We start from the raw sequence: 25,496 nt of genomic DNA, 5'->3' as shown, positions 1-25,496 counted from the left end.
TACATGCTGCTGTGAGCATGCTCAGGCAGGTGCTGCACAGAGGGAACAACCTAGGCACTCTCACACCCTGCCAAGTGCAGTCTGGGGCGTGGGCTTTGGGAATGTGTCTGCTCACCTCCTAGCGGTGACTTCATCTGTGTGTCCTTCCTGCCCCAGGCTGGTTGCAACCATCCTCTTGGGTGTCTTGGCTGACCCGGAAGACCTTGGGGATCAGGCTGGGTGCATTCTTCCTCCTCTCTTTATACTTCTTTTCACCTCCATATCTTCCTCCTCATATTCCCTCCCTCCCCCTCCCCTTCTCATCCTTTCTTTCCTTTTCATCTCTCACGGAGATTTTCTTTGATCAGCAGCTATGGCCCTAACTTTCAGCCTCCTGTAGCCGCCTGCTTCCTGGTACCCCCTCCCACAATGTTTCCAGGACCCTGAAACTCTCTGACCTGCTGTCCCTACTGTTAGGTCTCAAACCCAGGACCCATGCTAACCGAGGTGCCTAACACATCACAACTGATGTTGGCTGCCAGGTTTCCCCAGCAGCTCTCAGTCCCTGATGTTACAGGATCCTCGTGGCTGGCACCGGTTCCTGCCCTAAACTCCTCCCGTCCAGGGACTGGGATGTACTTTCTCTTCCCCCAACTGCTCTTCCTTTTATAATCTCAGCCATTTTGGCTACCAGTTCTTTTTGGCCCCTTTGGCCCTTTGACCTTTTGGTCTTTTGACCTGGCTTCGTGGTCTCTTTGTTCCTGGCTCCCCCTCTCCTCACAAGACCTGGCTTGGTTCTACTGGTTGTGCCCTCTCTGGATCAATATGTTCTTCCTCATAGTTACAATAAATTTTCTCTCCTCTACCATACCTGCCATACCTAGGGCTGTCACGGTAGGGCAGTCTCGTCCTTGGCCATACCTTGGGCAGCCACGTCCTCCGCCATCCCTAGGGCACTCACGTCCTCTGCCATACCTAGGGCACTCACGTCCTCCGCCATTCCTAGGGCTGTCATGTTCTCCATCATACCTAGGGCAGCCACGTCGCCGCCATCCCTAGGGCAGTCACGGTAGGGCAGCCACGTCCTCCGCCATCCCTAGGGCAGCCACATCCTCCTTTTATTTCTTCTTTCACTCACTCATACCTTTTCTCTGCAGTTTACCCAGCCAGCCCTTTCCTGGTGGCCTCTGCCAGGTCCCACATTTCTTGTCCCTCAGACTGGCTTCAGCTCTCCTTCTAACCTCGTACTGGTCCGTCACCATACCACCTCACTGCCTTCTCTCTCTGTAGTCTGTCCACTCGGTCATCTACACGGTCCTACACCCTCCTGGCTCTCAGACCTTCTCTGATGTTTCCATTATCCCTGGGCATGGACTCCGCCTCTCAGTCCGGAGTTTCAGGTTTTCAAGGTGTCTTTGTTGGAGACAGTGCCCATGAGTCCTGGTGCCCAGGGAGAGCACTGATGTCTCATTTGAGGGAACCTAACCATTCTTTATTGGCGCAGTTGTTGATGAATTCAGACTCAAACTGGATTCATAGAACCTGGCTCAGACCCCCGTTTTATTTACTTATTTTCTTGTCAATGGTGTGTTTGTGTGCATGTGTGTGTGCGTGCATGTGTGTGTGCACAGGTGTGTGTGCATGTGCATGTATGCGTACGTGTGTGCATGCATGCGTGCATATGTGTGCACCTATGCACAGAGGCTAGAGGTTGACCCGTGCCTTTACCCTTCTTCATTGTATTTTTTGATACAGGGTGTCTCCCTGAACCCAGAGTTTACCTGACCATTTAGAATGGCTGGCCAGTGAGCCTCAGGGATCCTCCTGTCCAGGTCTCCTTAGTGTTTTGATTCCATGTGTGTCTCACTTTTATGTGGGTGCTGGGGATGAAATTCAGGGCCTCACAGTTGTGCCACAAGTACTTTGCCAACTAAATCGTCTCTCCAGCCCCCATTTGGTGGCAGGATCTCAGGTATCCCAGGTTGAACTTGCTATATAGTCAAGGTTGACCCTGAACTTCTTTCTCAATCCTCTTGCTCCAGCCTCCCAGGGCTGAGCTTACAGGCGTGTATCACCAGCCCTGATTTATGCCCAGCTGGGGATTGAATTTGGGACTCTGTGCATCCCAGGTGAGTGCTCTACTGACCTGAAAGACCTGGATAAATCCAGACCTCTCCAGCAGGAAGAAAATAGCCAAAAATCCAAACCGGAAGAGAAGAATCAGGAATCTAGGATTAGCCAGTTTAGTGACTGTTTCAGGAACTAGCTGAAGATAAAGTTAGGTTGTAATCTTGAGAAACAGGGAATTTCCCCCTTGTGATTGTCACTGTGAAGTGAGAACTAGCTGATTATGACCTTGGGGTGGTCCTGAGAGGCAGAGAGTTGCCACCTTGTGATCTTCACTGGTATTTTTGGAATTATCTGTGACACACTCCCTGCCAATTCTGGATCACTGGGCTGTGGTTTCTTCCCTTAAAAATCACTTCTCCTGGGCACTCGGGGTCGAACTCTTCCCCCTGCATGGGTTATGAGTCTCAGCCCCAGTGCACTGGTTCCCGTCTCATCTCATCATTAAAGCCTCGTGTGATTGTAGCAAGGACGGTCTCTCATGAGTTACGGGGGGGGGGGGAGGGGGTCGTGTTATCCCAAGATTTGAGTGAGAGTCTCCCGAGCACTGGGGGTCTTTCAGACCCAGCTGCACCCTGAACCTTTGTTTATTAGTCAATAATTTGGATGCCTTGGCACACCTGTCTTTCATCTGAGTCTCTTTTAAGAAACACTAATGAGGGGCTGGAGAGATGGCTTAGTGCTTAAGAGCTTTGCCTGTTCTTTCAGAGGTCCTGAGTTCAATTTCCAGCAACCACATGGCGGCTCACAACCATCTGCAGTGAGATTTGGTGCCCTCTTCTGGCCTGCAGGCATACACGCAGATAGAATACTGTATACATAATAAATAAATAATTTAAAAAAGAGACATTAATCAGAACAGTGCTCGTGGGCTGGAGAGATGGCTCAATGGTTAAGAGCATTGCCTGCTCTTCCAAAGGTCCTGAGTTCAATTCCCGGCAACCACACGGTGGCTCACAACCATCTGTAATGATGTCTGGTGCCCTCTTCTGGCCTGCAGACATACACACAGACAGAATATTGTATAGATAATAAATAAATAAATATTAAAAATAAAAAAGAACAGTGCTCGTGCTGGCTCCCACATTGTTTTTGTTTTTTCTTCCTGAAACACAAGGTTACTTTTTCAAGTTCTCATAGTAAATGACGGTGGTTAGATTCATTGCACACAAGCAGGCTGTACATGAGAAAGACTGTCCCATTCTCCAAGACAAGAGCCTCGTCACACGATCATAAGACTATGCAGTAAAAGTACAGCTGACAGGTTCATAGATAAATCTTCAGGAGTATGATCTGGTGGGGAACTCGGTCTACAGAGCTCCGGGAACACCTATCTTTTGGATAGCCACTGTCAATTCTGTAGAAGTTCTGCGAAGCCATGGCTCTTCTCCCTTCAATAATGGGATTTACCCTGAAATATCCCAGCAGTGTATAAATTATTTATTGAGATAACTTCTTCCTGCATGGGCAATGAGGTGGGGCTCTGGAGTGAAAGCATTTACGCAGCCAAACCTTTTTGTTATGGTCAAAGCTGTAGAGAGTTAGTCCCCCACAAGTATCCTTATCCACAGGACTTTCACAGAGAAAGGAGCCCTGCAAAATATGTGGTCACATAAGAACCTTAATGGGAACAGGTACTGAGTAGGGGAGACAACATGTCTGCTCTGACTGAAAAACAGACATGGGTGGCCTGAATTCTCTAGCAGCAGACTCAGAATGGTGTAACCTACCGGCCTTTGCTCTATTCTAACAAGCTATTAATATTCTGTATCTACCCGGCACTTTGGTTTCAATTAACACAAGATCATAGCCTAGGAGACTGTTTATGCCTTTACCCCTAGCGAGACAGGAAAAAGGCTTGAATCACTAAACCAGCCCCAAAGAAAGAAATTCCTTCTCACCTGGGTGCCAGAAGGCACCCTGCTGGGGCTGGAAGCCAGTAAATCCCCCTTAAAGCAGCTAGGGAGAGGCCAAGGCAAATCAAGCACTCTCACCTTCTCGGCACTGGTTACCATGGTTACCATGGTTCCCAGCCACCTGGGCAGGAAAGCCCTGCTGCGCTTTTCTCCACAATTATTAATCAGAAGCTTCTAGCCTAATTAGTCACACTTAAGAAATGTAGTCAGTGCACGAAAACCTCTTCTTTGAATTTTGTATTAATTTAAAGTTTCATTCTTAATCAATCCCCCTGGCGTCTGCAGGGGAGCCTTGCAGTCACACTCCTCTCTGAGACGGGAGGCACCCTCTTTGTCAGATTGACCTGTTTTTGTGATCCTATGAAATGCAAGTTTGGTGTCATGCATTGTTACCGCCTATGGAATTGTGTGGTTATATAAACTGAAAGCCTTGTGGGGAGCGTCCCTTCTTTTTCACCCAAAGAATAAAAACATGAATGCGCTTTAATCAATTTGTTCAACCCCTCAGACCCCACCCCCCGAAATTACCTGGCTTGAGTGAGAAGGAAACACAGAATATGCAACAAACCAGCTTAGGAGTTTATCAGAGAGGGTGTGCACAGGCCTGGGGAATTGGTGTGGGGGTGGGGAGAGAGGAGAAGATGGCGCCTCCAGCTTTTAAAAGTTGCCTAGCGCATGCACACAGGGGGTTGACATGGCTATGTCATACGCAGATGACACAGATGACAGGCTTACACATGTGCGCAAGGGTTTGGCTGAGTCATAGTGGATGTGACCATTGTTATTCTTCTGGTCCCTTTAAGGGACAAGCCACGCCCACGCCCAGTGGACGCCCCCCCCCAACCCTGGCCCTTGCAGTCTTGAAACTCTCTTACTGTCCTCTCTGACGTGTGCACCCATGTCTCTGTCCCTCTCTCTCTCTCCTTTCTCTTTTCCTTCTTTCTCTCTGCCCCTCCATTCTCCTTTCCCCCTCCATAACCCCCTAAATAAATGTCCGCTCCGGAGTTCGGCATCGTGGACTCGCTAGCATTTCCTGCCACTAGCGGTTCCGGACCGCCGGGCACCCACTGTGAGCTCGCCGCCTGCTTGGGTGGCTCTCCTGGGAAACTGAGAGCTCCCTGCCTGCCTACAGCTGCTCCGGACTCGCCCTCATTTCCCCGCTGCGGGGATTTAAATAACAAAAACCATGCACGTGTGCACGTGGTTCACGTGGGGCCCTTTAACATTCAGGCAATTGCCTGAGGGCTTGCCTGCACATGCATGGCTCTAGAACCCGGAACTGCAGTCTTATTTGTGGCTGAATAATCACCCCTCCCCCCTTTTTTAAAGCCAATTTTCACTTCTGTAGAAGTCCTCTTCTGAACCCTGAGGGAGTACTGAGGCTGGTACTCAGTAGCTTCCAACAGATTCTGGTTCCAGGGTATGAAGCAGGGCTGCTTGATTGTCTTAGGCTGGGGTGGTGATGGGAAGGCATAAAACCTCACTGGGGTTGAGTGAGGTAATGCCTGTGGAGCAGGGGTGCCAATCTTAAAGTCAAGCTAATGCTTAGAGACTAGTGAGCAAGCAAAACAAAACAACAACAAAACCACTCAGCTGTGGGGTTCAGGCATGGGCTCTGGAGCAAGGTGGGCTGAGTTAATTCCTGCCCAGACACATGCTGCTGTGTGCCTTTGGCTCATTCTCTTAGTCTTCCTGGGCCGTTCTCTTCATTTATGAGGCAGGAATGGTCTCTCTCTCTCTCTCTCTCTCTCTCTCTCTCTGGGTGTGTGTGTGTGTGTGTGTGTGTGTGTGTGTGTGTGTTGGTGGGTAGATTCCCTGACAGCTGGGAGTCAGTGTTGAGTTACAGAGGCCAGGGAAGCAGACAGCATCAAGGAAGAGGACTTTTTGTTGTTGTTTTTTGTTTTTTTGAGACAGGGCTTCTCTGTGTAGCCCTGGCTGTCCTCAAACTCAGTCTGTAGACCAGGCTGGGTCAAACTCAGAGGCCCGCCTGTCTCTGACTCTCGAGTGAGTGCTGGGATTACTGGGCCGTGGTTTCTTCCCTTAAAAACCCCTTCTCCCAGTTACTTGGGGTCAAACTCCTCCTCTGCGTGGATTATGAGTTTTGGCCCCAGTGCACTGGTACCTGTCAATAAACCTTGTGTGATTGCAGCAAAGATGGTCTCTCGTGAGTTACTGGGGGGGTCGTGTTATCCCGAGACTTGAGTAAGAATCTCCCCACACCGAGGGTCTTTCAACCTCTGATTACTGAATTTGGGTTAGCAGAAATTCAGATGATGTTTTGGTATAGATAATGTTAAAACTGTTTTATGCTGTTTTTTTTTTATTGAAAATCTGGCTCTAGAGTTGGATTGTGGCTCTTCTTTTGCTAGACCCATGCTTATTTAAAAGTTTCCTCTGTCACTCTGTCAGTCTGAGCCCCTGACACAATGACAAGAAGAAAACAAAGCAGAACAGTCACATTCTGTAGCTTCAGATTTATAAGTTTATTTTGTCAGATACGGTAAAAAAAAATCTGTCAAAATTAAAGTAAAACTGGTTAAAAGTTAATTAGTAACACTGGGAATTGATAACTTAAAGCACTGGGTGGTGGTGATGCTTGCCTTTAATCCCAGCACTCAGAAGGCAGAGGCAGGCGGATCTCTGTGAGTTCGAGGCCAGCCTGGTCTACAAGAGCTAGTTCCAGGACAGGTTCCGAAGCTACAGAAAAACCCTGTTTCAAAAAACCATAAGGCATGATTCCATTTTAAGCTTTGGATTGCCATTTTGCTAGAGTTAAAAAAAATCAATGCCACGTGATTTTACCGCCATCTTAATTAACGGTGACCACGTGGAGTGGGCCTAACAGATCTCCAAGATAGTTTGGGTTGGGATAGATTTGTGCATGGTGACTCATGTCCCATTCTAAAAACAAGGTTTTATATATATGGTTTTAAGTATTAAAGCTGCACCTCAATGTTTTATGCCATTCTGCCAGCTAGGCTTTGTTAATTAAGAGTCACCCAGGTGATAATGGTTATAAAGACATAAAGGGATCACAGGAAACAGCTGAGGTTTACAAATGTATGGGAGGACTAGATCCCCAACGAATGTGCAGTTGCAACAATGGACCTTAACAGTTTTAGAAATGCCAGTGTCAGGGGATCGTCACCAGAAGCACCAACTACAGTGAAATAGAGCAGGCTGAGATTTAAAAGACAGGCTGTTTATATGCTGTCGAGGGTGGGACCAGAGAAGTATTTTATTTTTAATATTGCAGGAAGACATTTAAGAAATTTAAATTTTTTTTTAAGGAGCCGGGCGATGGTGGCGCACGCCTTTAATCCCAGCACTCAGGAGGCAGAGGCAGGCGGATCTCTGTGAGTTCGAGACCAGCCTGGTCTACAGAGCTAGTTCCATGACAGGCTCCAAAACCACAGAGAAACCCTGTCTCAAAAAACAAACAAACAAACAAAAAAAATAAAATAAAATAAAGTTTTTTTAGGAAAAAAGTTTTTAAATAAATTTATAAGGCTGTGGGACATCTGTGCTTCTAAAATGTTTTATATTGTTCAATAATGTCAGGAGCCATTTCCCCCCAAAAGTATTGCAGGGACCACTGTCCTGGGGAGTTTGCAGAGAGCCCCACACCCCAACGGTATTAAGAACTGTTTTATTGGCAGAGCCTACCCCACACCCAACTATCTTGAGAGCTACCTGTTAGCAGGACCTGCCCCACATTCCAACTATCTAGAGAACTAGGTGTGTCAGCTCGTGACCTCCTGACCGAGGAATCCTGACATCCTGACTGAGGAATCGTAACCTCCTGACTGAAGACCTCGTGACTGACTCGACTATCCTGCAAGATCCCTTCCTGCCCTGGTCATGCCCCTGCCCCCCATCCCAACCCAAATTCCTCATCCAAGGGCTATATAAGCCGCAACCATGACGCTAATAAACGGAGGCTTTGACAACACCTTGCTTGGCCTTCTTCCTTTCTCCCGCCCATGTCTTTTCAGATAGCGCATCTCCGGGACTCTGGAATAACCGACCTGCCAGGTGGGTTACAACCCCTAGACTAACAGACCCGCCAGGGCGGTCTACAAAATAATTGAACCTAAAATAAAAGGCTAAAAATTAGGGTTAGAGCCAGAAGCACCAAAAGCTAACCAGAATCAGAAATGTTCATTTCTTGTGATGCAGAAGACAATGACCTGAGCAGTTTGATAGAGGACTTGGAACAGCGTCCAAGCCTGTGGTTTGCTACTCTCTTGACCCAGAAAACCCTACAAAATCATGCAAATGGAGAGGATCAAACCTTCGGGTTCACATTAAGAACACCCGAGAAACGGCCCAGGCCATCAAGGGTATGCATATCGGAAAAGCCACCAAGTATCTGAAAGATGTCACTTCGAAGAAGCCGTATGTGCCATTCCGACGGTACAATGGTGGAGTCAGTAGGTGTGCCCAGGCCAAACAGTGGGGCTGGACACAGGGTCGGTGGCCAAAAAGAGTGCGAAATTTTTGCTGCACATGCTTAAAAATGCAGTGAGCAATGCTGAACTGAAGGGTTTAGATGTAGACTCTCTGGTCATTGAGCACATCTAGCGCTCATGGCCGGATTAACCCTTACATGAGCTCCCCCTGCCACATCAAGATGATCCTCACTGAAAAGGAACAGATTGTTCCAAAGCCAGAAGAGAAGGTTGCACAGAAGAAAAAGATATCCCAGAAGAAACTGAAGAAACAAAAACTGGCACGGGAATAAATTCAACATGAAATAAATGCAGATAAAAGTAAAAAAAGAGAATATGCTGAACAAACAGCAAGGGATAGAAAATACCCCCAGAAATAGATTGCATAATGCTTTATTAACCTTGAATTTTCTTAACGCTAATGAGAAAGGAACAACGGCAGTAGAGAGTCATTGGATAATAGAAAAAACTTCTGAATTGAATCAACCAGTATATTTCAATGATGTGTTGACCTCACAGTAGAAACCAGGAGATGTCCTATACTGGGGAGGGGGTTTCACTTTTGTTTTCACAGGAGAAAAAAAACTATGGATACCATCAAAATTAATAAAGATTTGATTTGAAAAGGAGAAACCTCTTGAAAAAGAGGAATGACAGCTCATCCATGGGGTGACAACCATACAGGTGGTAAGAAAACATCATAAGGGTTGGGGCAGGGTTCTGCTGTTGTCTTTACAGGAAAATACACAAGACCCTGGAAGTTTGGACGCTGACAGAAGGAAAAATAACTGTCCAATAAGGATCATCAAGAAAAAGAAATATGGCTTGTAAGGACAGATGATCGAGAGAGAGAGAGAGAGAGAGAGAGAATGAGAGAGAGCGAGAATGAGAGAGAGAGAATGAGAGAGAGAGAGAGAGAGAGAGAGAGAATGAGAGAGAGAGAGAGAGCTGGTTTTGGAGTTGGACAATGGCTCTGTACTTCTCTAAATCCAAGTGTGTTGTTAAAAGGAACCTTCATAGTTTCTGTCTCATATCGGGAGCTATCTGGTATGGGACAGAAGGAAGACTAGGAAAAATTTCACTTTCTCCATGCCTATATTGTATTCTTCATTGAATGTATGTTTATATGAATGATGTTTAAGTTTTCTATGATGAACAATAGATTTCACTACAGATACTTTTCCTGCACTATCTTTGACATTTTCAGGAAGATGGGGCCCCACAGCAACAACTCCACCTGGTTGAGACGACATCATGATGCAGACAGTGCTTCTTAAGACTGCTTCTTTGGGTACCAACTGCTGAAATGGTGTACCTTCTCATGACGTTCTGGCCCGAACTCCAAACAAGAACTTTGGGGGGGGGGGAACCCTATTGACTGCTTGAAAATTGCAACAATACTAGACAGTAATTTTGAAACTTAACCATCACTTTATTTTTGTTTGTCTAAGGTACATGATGTGTTTGTATGTTATATGTAGGGCCTGTTTGTGTGATACGTGTTTGCATGGCATGTATGTGGTGTGTGTGATGTATGTGTTTTGAATGTCAGTAAGTGGAGAGAGTAGAAATGAAATTCTCCTTTGAGAGAGTTTGGAACTCACTGAGCCCTGGTTTCTCCTAAGATCTGTGGCATCTGATTTTCAGGTCCACGGAGAAAGGGGAAGGGGCCCCTCCCCTCGCCAAAGCAAAAGCTTCTCTAGAGGAAGCGCCTCCAGAGTCTTCCTCAATAAAGACTTCAGAGTCATTGGTGGAACAAAACTTATCCACAGTCTCAAGACTTTCCGAGCTGGAGTCGAACACTGAGGAATGGGAAGGTGGGATCCTAACTTGGTGTGTATCAGCCTGGGACACACAGGCCGCAGTCTCAGAGACCCGGGTGGCAAAGGCTCGGGCCTGGGAGACCCATGCTTTGGAGGCTCAGATAAGAGGTGGCCCACAACCTAAGCCCAGAGCCACAAAAGAAACGACTGTGACAATCTCAGAAGAGACAAGATATATGAGCAGGGAAGAGAGTGACGTCTTCCTTCCCCGTCAGCTCTGGTCCAGCAAGCTTAAGTTCATCCTGGCCATGGTGAGCTACCTGCTGATGCCGATTCAGCTCTGGCGCTTTGTCTCACAGTGGCTTCACAAAGGAGGCTGTAAGTCTGGGAACCCAAGAGGCACAGAGAAGTGAGGCTGCCCTGGCTCCCAGTGATAACATCTGTGAGGGGTCTGGATGCCGGAGAACAATAGAAACCATGTTTCCGAGACCCAGGGTCAGGAGAAGCAGAAGTGCAGGGTTTTAAGCATAGGCCAGGGGGATAACCAGGAGGATGCTGAGGGGAACTAGGCGTCTGAGACCTCTAGGAATAAGAAGCGTGACCAGTATGGGCTGTGGAGCCAGCAAGCCTCAAGCCCGTGGCCCGAGGGAGGCTGCTGTTGGTGAGGAAGGACAGGCACTGTGGGCCCGAGGCTCTCAGAGTCTTTCTTCCTTCTCTCCACAGGCAGCTTTCTTATAATGTACACCATAATGTTGTTCTGGATTGGAATTCCTCTGCTCTTCCTGGAGATGGCCGTTGGCCAGAGAGTACAGCGTGCCAGCATTGACCTGTGGAAGACCCTGGGTCCCTGGTTTGGTGGACTGGGATACAGCACTTTCTTGGTGAGGAGCCCCAAGCTTCCCAAGCCTGCCCCTACAGCCGCTCCTCACCCTTCACTCCCTGCCCCTGCTCTTCCTCCCAGACATGTCTCCCCTGCTCTCCAGGTGTGCTTCATCATCAGCACCTACACGAATCTGTTTAATTCCTGGATCCTCTTCTACATGAGCCACATATTCTACTTCACTGTTCCATGGCAGCACTGTCCCTTTCAAAGGAACTCCAGTAGCTTTGGTGAGGAAGGAGAGGTGGAGAAACGGAGAACTTGGGCAGAGGAGAAAATAGAAAGGAGGGGCATGACTCGGAAGACAACACAAAGAGCAGGGGGCTGCAGGGGTGAAGAGGGAGGGTTTGCCATGTCTAGCAGGCCTGTCCAAAGCCATGTCCTCCCAGATCCCGAATGTAAGCAGGCAACATCCTACACGTACTTTTGGTACCAGCAGACCCTGAAAGCCTCAGACAGAATAGAGGACGGAGGGCCTGTAGCTTTCAACCTGGGCATATGCCTCTTTCTGGCTTGGTGTCTCGTTTGTGTTCTCATAATGAATGGGATCAAGTCCTTGGAGAAGGTGAGTCGCACTGGGCCTTTGGCATTCTCAAGGGCTATGAGCTTGTTTCTCCCGCCTGGTCAGTTACCCCTGCAAGCTCCTTGCCTGGATGAAGACTCTTCTGAGTCCTACCCCAGCCCTGAGCTATGCACAAGGATGAGTCCCTATTGACATGCTGCACTCTGCGCAGGTTCTGAACGTCCTGGTGCTACTTCCCTATCTCATCATCTTCTGCTTCTTCTTCCGGACTCTGCCCATGGAGGGCACAGTATATGGGCTGAAACACCTGCTGGTTCTCGAGGTGAGGTCCTTCCGCAGAGCAGCGCAGCTGCCTACCATTGTCTCCTGTACCTCCTCCCTTAGAGAGATGATGTCCCTTCCCAAATCTTGACGTCCCTGTTTTACCCGCCTCTCCTTTTCAGGTGGCAAGCATTTACGACCCAATCGTGTGGTCCCAAGCAGGGGTCCAGGTCATGTTAGACATGGGCCTAGGCTTTGGGCCCATCGTCTACTTGTCCTCATACATGCCTGACTTCAACAACTGTCTGGGGGACGCCTTCCTTATGGTCCTGATCAAGATGCTCACCTTGCTGTTCATCATGCCTTTCATCCTCTCGATCCTGGGCTTCTGGGCCACCATAACCACACATCGCTGCTGTGAGAAGTAAGGCCAGTTTCCTGATCAAGTCTAACCTGGGCAGCTTCATAACCCATCCTCACATCTCAACTTCAGGGAGGTTAAAAGCTCTGCTCCCTCTTAGCTGAGAACATTAGAGAGTGCCGGAGGTTGCCAACAGCCACCTCAAAGCTGATGTGCTAGCAGACGCTAAGAATGGCCGGCGTGCCAAGGTCACTCACTGCAAAGGTCATTCACACAGAGAACAGCAGCTGTGTTCACCTCTCAGAGCCATCCACGGACATCTGCTTCCTCCGCAGGCCCTGAGCTGTGGGCTCCAGACTTAGTGTTCTCTGCCCATCTGGTAAAGCTAAACTCCAAAAGGTTAGGGAACAGGATTCTCTCCTGGCTGACACAGTCCTGCAGCTCTTCCTCTTGTCTTGGACACATTCTAATCCCATGAGTTCATGGGGTACATTGCGATACATGTGTACATTGCATATTGACCACATTGTCACCTCAGACCTTAGTCTTTCTCTGTGGTGACAACAAAGATCCCTGAGGACGTTTTGTGTTTTGAGACAGGGTCTCCCTATCTAGCCCAGGCTAGCCTTGAACTCCTGATCCTCCTTCCTCCTACTTCTCGAAACTTGGCTTGCAGCCGTGTGTCACCATGCCCAGCTCTTGTCGTTATTTTTATCCCTTTAAAGAGTCTCTTATTTGTTTATTCATTGTGTGTGCGTGTTTTGCCTGCATAGACTATGTACACCATGGGTAGACCTGCTGCTTACGGAGGTCAGGAGAGGGGTGTCAGATCTGAAACAAGTTACCAACGGCTTTGAGTCAGAGTATGGATGCTGAGAGCCGAATCTGGGTCCTCTGCAAGAACAACAAGTGCTCTTTGATGGCTGACGTTCTCTCTGGCCCCCTTGTCATTTTGATTACATAGCACACTCTGATTAGCTGTAAACGCCCTACTGTGTGAGAGACCTGGAGCCCGATCCTGCTGTTCTGCTGTCAACATAGCTTGGTGCCACCCATGAAGTGCCCTTTGCCATCACAGAAGCTCAGATTGGTTCGTCAGTGCCTTTCTTGCTTTTATTGCTTTTTCCAGCCTTGAGAGGAGGAGTGAAGAATTTAGACCTCCCAGTCTCCCTTAGCAGGTGATGCTGAAGGTTGGGGGACCTCACTTGGAGCAGCGTGGAGTAGCTGTTATCAGAAGCCTGAGTAGAGTCTCTCGCTCAGCCCCCGTGGCCCCTGCCCCTCTCAGGTCTATTCATCCTCTATTCATCCTCTGAACCCTGACCCCCAGATCCTTGGCTCCCTTTAACAGCGCATTTGCCAGCACTACTATGTTTTTGGGGGGCAGGAGAAGGGGTTAGGAATTGTTCATCTTGAATTTCATGAGATGTCCTTACAATTCTAAATTTGCAGACCTTGTTTTCAATTTTTATTTTTAAAAAAACCTCACATTTCCTCAAGTAAGTTTAAAAATAGGATTTGGACCTACATGTTCTAGCTCTTTAACATCATAAATCTTTATTCTATCTTCTCATCTCTCTCTCTTGTCTCCCTCCCTCCCTCCCTCCCTCCCTCCCTCCCTCCCTCCCTCCCTCCCTCCCTCCCTCCCTTCCTTCCTTCCCCCCTTCCCTCCCTCCTTCCCTCCTTCCCTCCTTTCTTCTTTCCTTCCGAGCCTGGAACTCCCAGACCTTTACCTCTAAAGCGCTGGGATAATAAGTATGTGACCCTCCACCCTTGGCAGTTTTCCTGGCATCTTTTTCCCTCCTTCATGTGCTTGTGTGAAATCTACCTGGCAACTTGTGACGTCACGCAGCCCACGATCTCATCCTCCTGGCAAGTGGCACCGTGAGCCAACACCGTGAAATCCGGCAACCAGTGACTTAGCTCCGCCCACAACGAGCCAGAGTTCCCTGGCACCCGGGGTCTTCTCGGGCCAGCGCGGGCCAGAGGGAAGTAAGGGTTCCCTGCGCGAGCTGCAGGTCACCGGGCTGTGGCGCCCTGGGTTTCGCGGCCACCTCCGCTGACGTCCACGGGTCGCGTGCCCTGCTCAGACGTCGGCCTTCCCCTTGGGAGCCGGCTCTTCCTGTCCGCCAAGGGGACCGACTGGACCGGACCGCTAAAGGGAAACTGTCGGCGGGGCTGTCTCCTGGATTGTGAGTAACCCTTAACTGCTGCTCGGAGACTTGAACACCAATCGCCTCAGTGAGGTAGGAACCGAGAGAGGAAGGGTGGGTAATGGGATGTCTTGGCTTGCTAATTCTGAAGATGCGGGCCCTAAGAAGTAAGATTCCCCATAGGATACCATTCTGATATTATTTCCTGGAATATAAACTTCCACAGTCAGACTGGTTTCTCTTGGAAATATGAGGATCAGGGCAAGAGTCTGATACAGCGCACCTTTTGTGTAACGTCAAAACCTCCCTGAATACCATCTCTCTTCCTTGCCACTGACATCCTCCAACCTTGTCTTGGGTGATTGTCTACATTGTCTATGATGTTTTCTCCTCACTTTGCAGATAGCCTGGCAGGGATCTGGTGGCAATGAGAAATATTTCTTTGAAAATGAGAATGTGAGTAGCCGCGATTCCCTGCCCCCGTTTCAGTAAGCAGGAGCTTCTAGTCAGAGGGGCGAGAGGCGAGGGATGGGGAGACTGCAGGTACAGGGTGGGGATGAAACAGGAAAAGACAGGGAGAGGTCACCCTGAACTACAGTGCCCCTTACCCCCACTTCTCTCCACACCGCCTCCATTCTTCCCCAGGTGTGCATGATCTTCAATGCTGGAGAGCTTACCCTGGTGGAATATGGGAGTAATGATTCCTTGGGTTCTGTACGCACTGAATTCATGAACCCTCACCTCATCAGGTAATTGAACCCTGGAAATCCAGAAGGATTCCTTTGGGACTTCTAAAGTGTGTGTCTCCAGATCAGGCTAAAAATGTTGTCCCATGTGCTATTTCAGAACCCTCCAGAAGACCCTAGCAAAGCCCATTTTACCTTACCTTGTTGTTTCATGTTTCAGCGTCTGTATCAACGAGAGGTGCCAGCGAGGAATGGAAGATAATAAGAAACTGGCTTATCTTGTTGATATTAAGACTATTGCTATAGGTAAGATGCTCTTATAACTTTAATACTGACACAGATACCTGGATTGCACTGTGTATCATGAGCATATTCAGTGATGAACCTGAAAGGCACTAGGTAAGTATGTAACCTCATTTTTACAGTGTTAGAGGAAATGTTTAAGTCCCTGTGGGGATGCCTTTATGAAGTGTCTGCCTATGGATACATTCACGCTCAGGTCTGTCAGAAGGCCTGTCCATAGAATTACCATGTTCTCTCATCATATATCTTAGGGTCAGTAAGTTGTGAACAGTAGAGAAGAATTATCAGCAAATTTAGAGATTTTCCTTTTTAGACATCATCAAATCCTAGACTCTTTAGAACTGGAAGGACTGTATTTTTTATATTTATGTTATTAGTAACCCTTATTATTAGTAACTAGTAACAATAGAAATGTAATTTACATTTCACAAGTGTTTCATCTCCACTTTATGATTTCTGTCACCAAATGTTCCAAGCATGGAAGGAAGAACTAAGACTAGCTTAGGATCGTGCAGAAGGTGCAGAGACAAGCATGCCACATTGTAAGGATGTCTGTAAGGATGGGACTGGCGTCAGCTACCCTGTCCGTACTTACTGCTCTGTGAGCTTACCAAAGTTACTTCGTCTTTCTTAGTGTCTTAACCCACACAGTGAACGAAGACAGCACCTATGTCAGAGGGAAGCACTCAGATCCTTCCCTGCCACATAATTGTTAATAACGTCCAGCTGCTGAGAGTCATGACCTATTGTTAATACTTGCTTATCCACGCCTAGTGCTGTTAAATCAGAACTTTTTGTTGCATTTACATTTAGTTTTTACCTCATCTCTTACTCATGAGCATTTAGAGAGTGGTTTTTTGTTTGTTTGTTTGTTTTGGGTTTTTTTTTCATTGTTTGGTTTTATTTTATTTTATATTTGAGACAGGGTTTCTTTGTGTAACCCAGGCTGACCTGGAACTCACTCTGTAGCCCAGGCTGGCCTCGAAATCAGAGAGATCCACCTGCCTCTGCCTCCCATGTGCTGGGACGAAAGGTGTGTGCTGCCACAGCCTGCTGAGTATTAATTTTTTAAAGATTTATTTTAGTTGAATGGATATTTTGCCTGCATGTACGGCTGTACGCCATGTGCATGCCTTATGCCTTTGGAGGCCAAAAGAGGGCAGTGGGATCTCTGGAACTTGGTGGGTGTGAGCTGCCATGTGGGTGCTGGGGATTGAACCTGGGTCCTCTGGAAGAACAGTCAGTACTTTTAACCTCTGAGCCATTTCTTCAACCCCTAGTTGTTTGGGGGGTTTGTTGTTTGGTGTGGTTTTAATCACATTACTGCTACTTGCTGAGGTCCATGCTTAGAGCAGAATTGCTGAATCATAGGAGCAGCTGTGCCTTCAGCCTGACTAAGTGTCTCCCATTGCTCTCCAAAGAGGACGATCAATGTCCTTTCCTCTCCCAGTCAGAGTTCCCATTCTTCCACATCCTCTCCAGGACTTGAAATGCATGGTGTGTGTGCAATGCCGTTTCACTTACTTATTGTTCACTTGGATTTCTCTTCTGTGACTTCCAGTTTCTCATCCCTTATGTATTGTGAAAGTCAAGTGGCCTCTTTGTTAGAGATGTGAAATTCTGTATATAACCTCTGATGGTTACTTACATTGTAGTTTTTTTTCTCAGTATGTGTGGCCTGAGTTTTCTTTCTTTTAGGTATCTTTAGTATTGAGACATTTAAAATTTTATTGTAGTTATTTATGTAATGGAACCGGTTAGGGAAAGCATTATGCCATGGCACTCAAGTAGAAGTCAAAAGACAACCTGAGAAGCCGGGCAGTGGTGGCGCACACCTTTAATCCCAGAACTCAGGAGGCAGAGGCAGGTGGATCTCTGTGAATTCAAGACCAGCCTAGTCTACAGAGTAAGTTCCAAAGGTACACAGAGAGACTCTGTCTTGAAAAAAGAAAAAGACACTCTGAGTCAGTAGATCCCTCCTTTCCACTGTGTGGGTCTAGAGGGTCAGACTCAGGCCCTGTAGCACACACCTTTAAATATTAATTGAAGGGCCAATGGGGTGACTCAGCCTCTAAAGATACTGGTCCAAACCTGATGACTCAGCTTTAGTCCCTCAGGAAAAGACCAACCCCTGCAAGTTGTCTTCTGACTTCCACGTGTGCTCCTTGCAAAATAGAAACAAAGAACTAAAAATGTAATTAACAAATTCTTAGTTTAAAAAATTGAGTCTAGGGATATAGTTGAGTGGCGGAGTGCAGGGGAGCCCTGTGTTCAATCACCAGTGCTGCCAAAATAATAGTAATAGTAATTGCTGGTTTTTGAGGTCTCATTTAAAAACTTCTCCCCATATTCCCTCCTATATTTTAACATTCTTAAGTTTTGCTTTCCATCTGGTATTTTTGTGTGTGATGTGGGTAGGGTTTTAACTTTATTTTTCCATCTGTGTAACCATTTACTGAAAGCCCACTAATTTGTTATACTATCCCTGTTATAAGTCAAGCTTTCATATAAATATGGGCCTCTTCTTAAGATAGTTTTCTATTTCATGAATATTACATTTCACATCTGAGCTCAGAAACGCAGGTATCTGCACTGGGAATGATATGTAGGCCAGGAGGCCTAATTCTCATGGTGCAGTACACACTCTAAACCACTAAGCCATCTCTGCAGCCTGCCCAAGTCTTTTTAACATACCTCTGTGTCTTTCCTGGGTGTGGCACAGAGGTAATGAACACATTTGGGACCTCAAATTCCTTGAGTTCAAACATTGGTTCAACTTTTCATCTTGTATAAACTTAGAAAGGTCATTCACCCTTCCCAACCCTGGGATTTGGTTTTCTTCATATAAAATGGGGGCACTGATGACAGTATTTACCACATAGTATTATAAAGGAGAGTGGCGATGGTAATGGTGGTGAAGAACAAGAAAGAATCTGCAAAAGGCTTAAATGTAAGGGCTTAGTAATGTCAGCTGTTTCTGGGAAGCAGCTTGAGCTTTTTCATATATACCCCTCCTCCCTTGACCCCATGTAAGCTGTCCGCAAGTTCTCAGGACTCTACCTTGTCTGCCTGTGTGTCTGTCTGTCTATCTATCTACCTACCTACCTCTCTGTCTGTCTACTTTCTACCTTTTAAGGTATATTTATTTTATTTTTACGTATATGACTGTTTTGCTTACATAGGTACCCATGTATGGCTGGCACCCATGGAGGTCAGAAGAGGGTATCAGATCCTCTGAAACTGGAGTTACAGGTGGTTGTGAGCCACCTTGTGGGTGCTGGGAACCAAACTCAGGTCCTCTACAAGAGCAACAAATGCTCTTAACTGCTAAACCATCCTTCCAGCCCCCATTTTGTTTTTGTCTTGTTTTTCTCAGATTTTGTTTTTAAGCAAAGTCTTGTGTAGCCCAGGCTGGCCTCAAATTTCATATATAGCCAAGGCTGACCTTGGAGTTCTGATCCGCCTGCCTCTTCCTCTCAGTGCTGAGATTGCAGGCTTGTACTGCCTCGCCAGTTTATTCAGTGGTGGAGATCAACCCAGAGCTTAGCGAACACTAGAGCGCTCTACCAGCTGGGCTATATCCCAGCCCAGGTCTTAGTCTTTACACGTATTCCCAGTCTGATATCTGGCCTGGCCATACGACCACCAGTCCAGACCGCCAGCATCTCCCACCTCAGTCGTACAAAAGCCTCTTCCCTAGCCTTACTGATGTTAGCCTTGTCCTTCAAAATCTGCCCATCACACAGTGGAGACACACAGTGTAGACCAGGTTGACCTCAAACTCAGTGATCTGCTCAGATTCCCCAGTGCTTAGGTTAAAAATCTGTGCCACGACATTTGACCTATTTTTTTCTTTTGGTTTTTCGAGACAGGGTTTCTTTGTGGCTTTGGAGCCTGTCCTGGAACTAGCTCTGTAGACCAGGCTGGTCCCGAACTCACAGAGATCCGCCTGCCTCTGCCTCCCGAGTGCTGGGATTAAAGGCGTGCGCCACCATCGCCCGGCTTGACCTATTTTTTTTAACTAAGGGGCTAGAGAGATGGCTCATCAGTTAAGAGCACTGCTTGCTCTCCCAGAGGTCCAGGATTCAATTCCCAGGACCCACCTAGAAACTTACAGTCTTCTGTAACTCCAGTCCATGGGATCCAATGCCCTCTTCTAGCCTTGGGGAAAATCAGGCATACATGTGGTTTACAGACCACATGGAACATAGACATATATGCAGACAAAATACCCATACACATAAAATAAATATATTTTTTAAAACCATCAATATAGGACCGGCAAGATGTCTCAGTGGTTAAAAGGTCTTGCTGCATAAGCCTACTACTGATGAGCGTTCAGTCCCCAGGACCCACAGTAGATGGAGAGAATCAACTCCACAAGCACAGCATAACACAGGCATGCCTGCATCCACACACACGTAATACATACACACAAACAAATAACTAAAATAATTTTTAAGACCATTTTGCCGGGCGATGGTGGCGCACGCCTTTAATCCCAGCACTCAGGAGGCAGAGGCAGGCGAGTGAGTTCAAAACCAGCCTGGTCTACAGAGCTAGTTCCAGGACAGGCTCCAAAGCCACAGAGGAACCCTATCTCGAAAAACCAAAAATAAAAAAAAAGACCATTTTAATTTTAGAGGGCGGGGGCTTGCCTAGCACGCATGACACCCAGCTTTGATCCCCAGCACCACATATACCAGACATTATAGCACATGCCTATAATTTTAGCATTTGAGAGGTGGAGGCAGGAGGATCAGAAACTCCTTGGAGCAAGTGGGCGAAGCCTGAAGATTTCAGGGGTCCTTGTGAACCCCAACCCTTGAGCTCCGGGCGTTTGCGCATCCAGTCCCACCCATCCCACAAGTGATCTTACGGCTGCAAAGAGAGTTCAATTATTACCCCTTTATTGATCTTACGGACCCATTCTCACTCCCCTCCCAGATAGTTCTTGATTGCTGAGGGTGCAGGCAGTGGCTGAGCAGGTAGGGGCAGCTAGGTGAAGATTTGCAGGATATAATTAATAGGGGCAGATCTCTCCTTATCTACTAACTTTATGCCTCCAAACTTGCCCAACTTTTGGGGTTTGGGGTGTGGTCCCTAGGAGAGTTCAATAATTCCTGAACTCTTTAGACCAGCTATGTCTGGGTCTCTCCTCAGGGGAACTGTGCCGGAGCCTCCCCTTGGGGCTGTGATGGGGTCTCGCATGGTGACCTTGCTGGTTGTTCTCTAAGTGTTGGCTCCTCTCAGAATGACCACTTCTGCTGTCAGAGGGGCTATAGTGAGTTCTCTGAGAATGGCTGCGATGGAGTCCGGAAGAAGGCCTGTGGAGCCTGGACCTAGAGGGACTGCGGTAGCCTCTTCCAGAAGAGCTTTGCCTTGTCCTGCCAGAGTGTCTGGAAGGGGGTCTCTCAGAGAGAGTACCATGGCTCCGTTCTGAAGGACTGGCCCATGTCCTCTGAATGGGACTGAGATGGCTCCTTTTGGAGGGGCTGCAGCATCTCTGAAAAGGGGGACTGTGCTGGTTCCTCCCATAAAGACCGAGCAGACCCTTGGGGGAGGGATTACATCCCCTTCTCTCTCGAGGGCTCCCTGAAGAACTGCGAGGCCTTCTCCCAGAAGGACTGGGTTGGCTCCTCCCTGAGGGACTGCGACCTCTCCCCTTAGAGAGCCTGGGCCGGCTCCTGTCAGAGATACTCTGAGGGGTTCTTCTAGAGGGACTGCCATCCTTCCTCTGGGAGGGACTGCGACATCTCCTCTCCGAGAGGATTCTAAGGGTTCTGTCAGAGGGACTCCTAGGCTTTCTCTGAGGACTGTGGCGTCTCAGATGAGATCTCTCAGACAGGCTGTGATAGGTCCTATGTTGCTCTTGTTCGTGTTTGAAGTGACTCTGCATGGTTCTCTTCAGAAGGGAGTCAGACACGAGTGTCTCTTGGGCCTGAAATTTGGCTCCTACTTTAGAACAGTTCTTAGACTCTGGGCTGAAGAATTCATAGTTTTTCTTTGTTTTGTTGACATTTAGATCTCTACTCAAAGGCTGTAGGATTGAAGTAGCTTGGATAGCGACATTCCTCTCAGAAACAATGTTATTCGCCAATTCCAAAGGTCTGGGTTGGAGAGAGCTCACTTGTTTTGATTGTTGAGCTTGGTCACATGTTTCCTTCAATCTGTCTTCTTTCTTAGGGGTGGAACCCATGAACTTTTGCTTGATAACACGTGTGCTGGCCCCTCTGCCACCTCCTGTTAAACAATCATCTTCGTCTTTTTCTTCGGGGTACAAGTTTTTGCTTGACCACAAATTGTCTGGACTAGCCCTGTCCTCAGGCTTCTGTCCGGTGATCGCCATACCTCTATGTGCTCTTTGGAATGCCTGCTTTAGGCCCTGAAAAAGCAGCTGGATGAACCTGGGCTGGGAGGATTTCTTTGGTTGTCTCTTTGAAGAAACAGTGCTGGTTTGAGTGGTTTCGATACCCTTGCTTCTTGATGGATCTGTCAGTGTTCCAGAAGGACACTCTTCTGTGGGTCTACTGTTTTTGTAGAGCTTTATGTTTTGCTTTTTAAGTTCCTTGGTGATTTTCTTCATTGGATATTTTAAGTCTGAGGTCTTACTGAGTCTTGACTTAGCCCATTTTTCATGCTGGTTACTTTCAGAGCCACTCTCTGACGCGGAGAGAACCTCACAGAATTCATAATGCCCAGAGTCTTTGGCTTCTGTCTTCCCTGCCACACCATGGCTGCCCCATTGCTTTTGCCTCCTGTGAACTGGTACAGAAGCCGGAGACTGGGAAGATCTGGACTGGAAATCTCTTGTAGAAGTTGGACTCTTGGAAGCTGGAGTATAGATTTTAGCTTTCCTGTGCGATGATGAGGAAGGGTTCTTCGATGTGTCCGCTCTGTTTCTCCCACGATACTTTGAGACTTGAGGTCTTTTTCTAATGTGCAACCTAAAACCAAGATGCGTCCGAATCTCACCATGGCCTTCAGGGGTTTTTATAAGGTGGATCTGTGGGTAGATGAGAAGGTAAGACCCAAAAGCAGACTGTAACTTACGACAGCACCTACATCCTGAACATTGGCCGCACTGCAAGCAGATGGGGTATTTCAGGACAAGACCTGACTCTGGGGGTGGAGGGACATTGGGGGGTATTTGACTCCGTAAGAGTTTTGCTGCTGTCTTTAGCTGTATATCTCTAAGTAGATGGAGCTGTTCTGAGAGCTCGGTATTGGTCTGGGAAAAATAACTTTCCTTGAGGGAGTGGTGAGACTCGGAAGTTCTTGTTTGTGAATCGCTCTGGGAGATATTACTCAGCTCCCTGGAAACAGGATCTTCCCTACTGTAAAGTATCCCGAGAGGAGACTCTGGCTTCCCTAAGGCAGGAAACTGGGCCCCTGTACATGAGACAGGCACGTGCTGAGTGACTTCCTGGAATACATCACTGAGTTTTGAGTTTGTTTTCTTTAGTCCCAATCTAGTACCAGAGTACTGCTGTATTATGGAGGATGTGGATCCACGTGTCCACATCTTTAAGGGTATTCTTTTCTCGTGACCATGGCCTAAGATATGTCTCTGAATATAGTTTTTGACCACTGACGTCTGTGAAATCGTCCTTGGGCCCCTCTCTAGTAGGCTCTGGGAAAATTCCATCAGTTCAGCTGGAACCCCAAATAAATTCTGAATCGATCGGCAGATACCCATAGTGGCTCCTTCTGTTAAAAACGGTTGAGAACAAAGCTTCCTTTCCATAGTGGTTCCCAGAACATTCCCCAGCATCAGCATATTGGAGAGGTACTTCCTGGGTAGTCGCTGCCTACAGACATGGCTTTCCCAGATGTTCAGTTGTCTGCCCAGGAAAGAACGAATAGAGTTTCTTCGAGCTCCTAATCCTGCCTGAAACTCCGAGGGTAGTAATCTCAGTGGATACGGAGAATAGCTCTGCAATGAATTCCCAAATTCTTCCATTTGCTTCTTTTCGGTTGATTCCTTAGTTATGACATCCATATCCCAGATCTCAGGATATAGGGATCCTACAGAATTCCCTGTTTTATCAGAAGGAAGGACCAAGGGAAGAGCCGGTGACTGTATCCTAATAGTGTCTGTATAGGACTCTGGAGACTGCAAAATGCCAACATTAAAGTTCTTCATAGTCCTGGCTCTTGACACTTCCGGCATTCCAGAACCCTGAAGGGGCCCTAATTCGCTTGTTTTGACAGAGCTTGAAATGAATGGGATCAGAGGGCTGCTTATGAACCTAGAGAAGTAATTCTCTGCTTGTAACTTTTCTGATGTTATCATTTCTGAATCTCTGTTCTGAAATGCCTGTCCTTGATTCAGATCCATTTCCAGTACTTTAGGAGATTCTCTTTTGATTCCTACAGATTTTCCAGCCTGAAGCCTTTGCTTGTGAGTTAATACTGGAGGTTCCTCAAGTGGAGATGTTTGCTGTAAGATTAATTCTGGAAAATTCTCTTGAATATTTGCCCTTTGAGTTCGTTCTATAGGTTTTATCTTGTCTTGAAGATGTGGTCTTGGGAGCAAATTCAAAGGATCCTTTACTTGAGTTCTTGATCTTGTGGCAACTCCTATTGGTTCTACAGCCTGGAGACTTGGTCCCGGCACCAGCTCTTCAGATCTCACAATCAGAAGCAGGGGCTTGGGAAGCAATATTGTCTTTATCACTTGAAAGCCTGATAATTCTATCATTTCTAAAATCTGATGTGTTGGCTCTACAATTAATTTCTTAGTTTGCACATTTTGTAGCCAAAGTCTTGGAGCAAACTCTGAAACTATCATATCATGCAGTTTGGGAGTCAAATCAACATATTTTGACCCTTGAGAGGTCGGCTCCGGTATCATCACTGACTCTATAACTTGAAGTGGTGGTCCAGGAATCACTGTCAGAGATTTAGAGACTTGAGGAACTTGAAGCTGTGTCTTTGCAGGTTCTGTCATTTGATCGAGTGGCTTTGGGCCGACCGTTACAAAGTTTATAATCTGATCCAGTGATTCTATTGGAGTGACGTTCGCTTTTTCAATGCTTGCCTTCTGGGGCGTTGGTAGACCACTTCCTACCTCTTCTGTCTGACATTCCTCAAACGTGAGCTCTACAGAGGCTGTATTTCCCACAACTTGATTGGTTGGCTGGGCGGTCAACTCTAATGATTTTTCCCTTTGCAGCCATGGCTTAGAGGTCAAACCTACAGATTCGGGAATCTGAGGTCCTGGTGTTATCCCCGGAGCAGAATCCAGAACATGATAGAATGGCCTTGGTGACGAGGCTACAGATTGTTCCCTTGGGGATCTTTTCTCGGAGCTCCCCATCACAGGTTCTAAGTCTTGAGGATATGGCCGTGGATATTTTTCAACACATTCAGTCTCTCTGTTTATTGGCGTTGAAGACACTCTAAGAAATTCTTTCCCTTGTCTTATCTTACAAGTTAGCCCCGTCATTTCTGTGGCATGATTCTTGAGGTCGAGGGTCATTCTCTTAGATCCTGTGGCTGGTTGGGTCTGTGACTGCTTGAAATCTTTCACTTGAGGCCACAAACAAGAAAGCAACTCCAGGGTTTCTAGGCTCTGGTAGTTTTTCTGTGGGGTCAGTTCTGAGGCATTTGAATCTTGTTCACTTAGTGTTGGAGTCAGATCAGCAAATCCTGGAACTTGAAGCTCTGGCTGCTGCGGCATTCCCAATGATTCTGTGACTGTATCCGTTGGCTTGGGGGTCAACCTCATAGATTTCTCTGTTGTTTCTGTGCTTTTGTGTCCCAACCCTTTCATCATTTCTGAAGATCCCGCATCTTCTTGATAAACGGGCAGCGGAATATAATTCACCAAATTAGGGGCTTGGTTCCTGATCTTCGTGTTCATCTCTGCGTAGTCCACCAGGTGGCGCGCTGGTCTGCATGTCACCTTAGAGGGTTCTGTGATTTGATCATTTGTTTGGGGAATTTGATTCCCAAATGTCACATTTTGAAGGAATGGACTTGGTGATAAGCCCACAGAGTTTCCACTTCGTGGCAGGAACAGCAATGGCTGTTTGCTCATCTCTGGAAACATTTTATCTTCAGGCAGTGGTGTTGGGAAAACTTCCACAGA

The 25,496-nt window shown here is 47.2% G+C and overlaps 2 protein-coding genes and 1 long non-coding RNA gene across 3 annotated transcripts; 2 read left to right on the top strand and 1 right to left on the bottom strand.

Moving 5' to 3' along the window:
• Positions 1-8,005: 8,005 nt before the first annotated feature.
• On the top strand, positions 8,006-12,328 carry LOC142837831 (orphan sodium- and chloride-dependent neurotransmitter transporter NTT5-like). The gene is made up of 8 exons (XM_075953202.1): positions 8,006-8,057; positions 8,279-8,438; positions 10,121-10,614; positions 10,960-11,117; positions 11,220-11,346; positions 11,506-11,681; positions 11,851-11,961; positions 12,083-12,328. The coding sequence occupies exons 1-8, from the start codon at positions 8,006-8,008 to the stop codon at positions 12,326-12,328; spliced, it is 1,524 nt and encodes a 507-aa protein (XP_075809317.1).
• A 2,097-nt stretch (positions 12,329-14,425) lies between these two features.
• Positions 14,426-15,524, top strand: LOC142837681 (uncharacterized). The gene is made up of 4 exons (XR_012908308.1): positions 14,426-14,504; positions 14,814-14,867; positions 15,057-15,160; positions 15,318-15,524. It is a non-coding gene; the product is annotated as an uncharacterized LOC142837681 (long non-coding RNA).
• A 4,808-nt stretch (positions 15,525-20,332) lies between these two features.
• On the bottom strand, positions 20,333-25,345 carry LOC142837830 (spermatogenesis-associated protein 31H1-like). Its single transcript, XM_075953201.1, has 2 exons — positions 21,360-25,345; positions 20,333-20,398 (listed from the first exon to the last, which is right to left on the bottom strand). The coding sequence occupies exons 1-2, from the start codon at positions 25,266-25,268 to the stop codon at positions 20,333-20,335; spliced, it is 3,975 nt and encodes a 1,324-aa protein (XP_075809316.1). The 5' UTR covers positions 25,269-25,345.
• Between the last annotated feature and the right edge of the window lie 151 nt (positions 25,346-25,496).

Source organism: Microtus pennsylvanicus, chromosome 18, assembly GCF_037038515.1.
Source record: "Microtus pennsylvanicus isolate mMicPen1 chromosome 18, mMicPen1.hap1, whole genome shotgun sequence".
NCBI classification, from domain to species: domain Eukaryota; kingdom Metazoa; phylum Chordata; class Mammalia; order Rodentia; family Cricetidae; genus Microtus; species Microtus pennsylvanicus.
This window is presented reverse-complemented; position numbering and strand designations above follow the sequence as displayed.

Bases quoted from the DNA above. Each gene is read 5' to 3' on its own strand.
- LOC142837831 (XM_075953202.1), top strand. From the start codon at position 8,006: ATGTCTTTTCAGATAGCGCATCTCCGGGACTCTGGAATAACCGACCTG. The intron at 8,439-10,120 runs GTACAATGGTGG...TCTGATTTTCAG, and splicing joins CCGTATGTGCCATTCCGACG to GTCCACGGAGAAAGGGGAAG. The intron at 11,962-12,082 runs GTGAGGTCCTTC...TCTCCTTTTCAG, and splicing joins AACACCTGCTGGTTCTCGAG to GTGGCAAGCATTTACGACCC.
- LOC142837830 (XM_075953201.1), bottom strand. From the start codon at position 25,268: ATGAACACGAAGATCAGGAACCAAGCCCCTAATTTGGTGAATTATATT. The intron at 20,399-21,359 runs GTAGGAGCCAAA...ATCTTCACCTAG, and splicing joins AGTCTAAGAACTGTTCTAAA to CTGCCCCTACCTGCTCAGCC.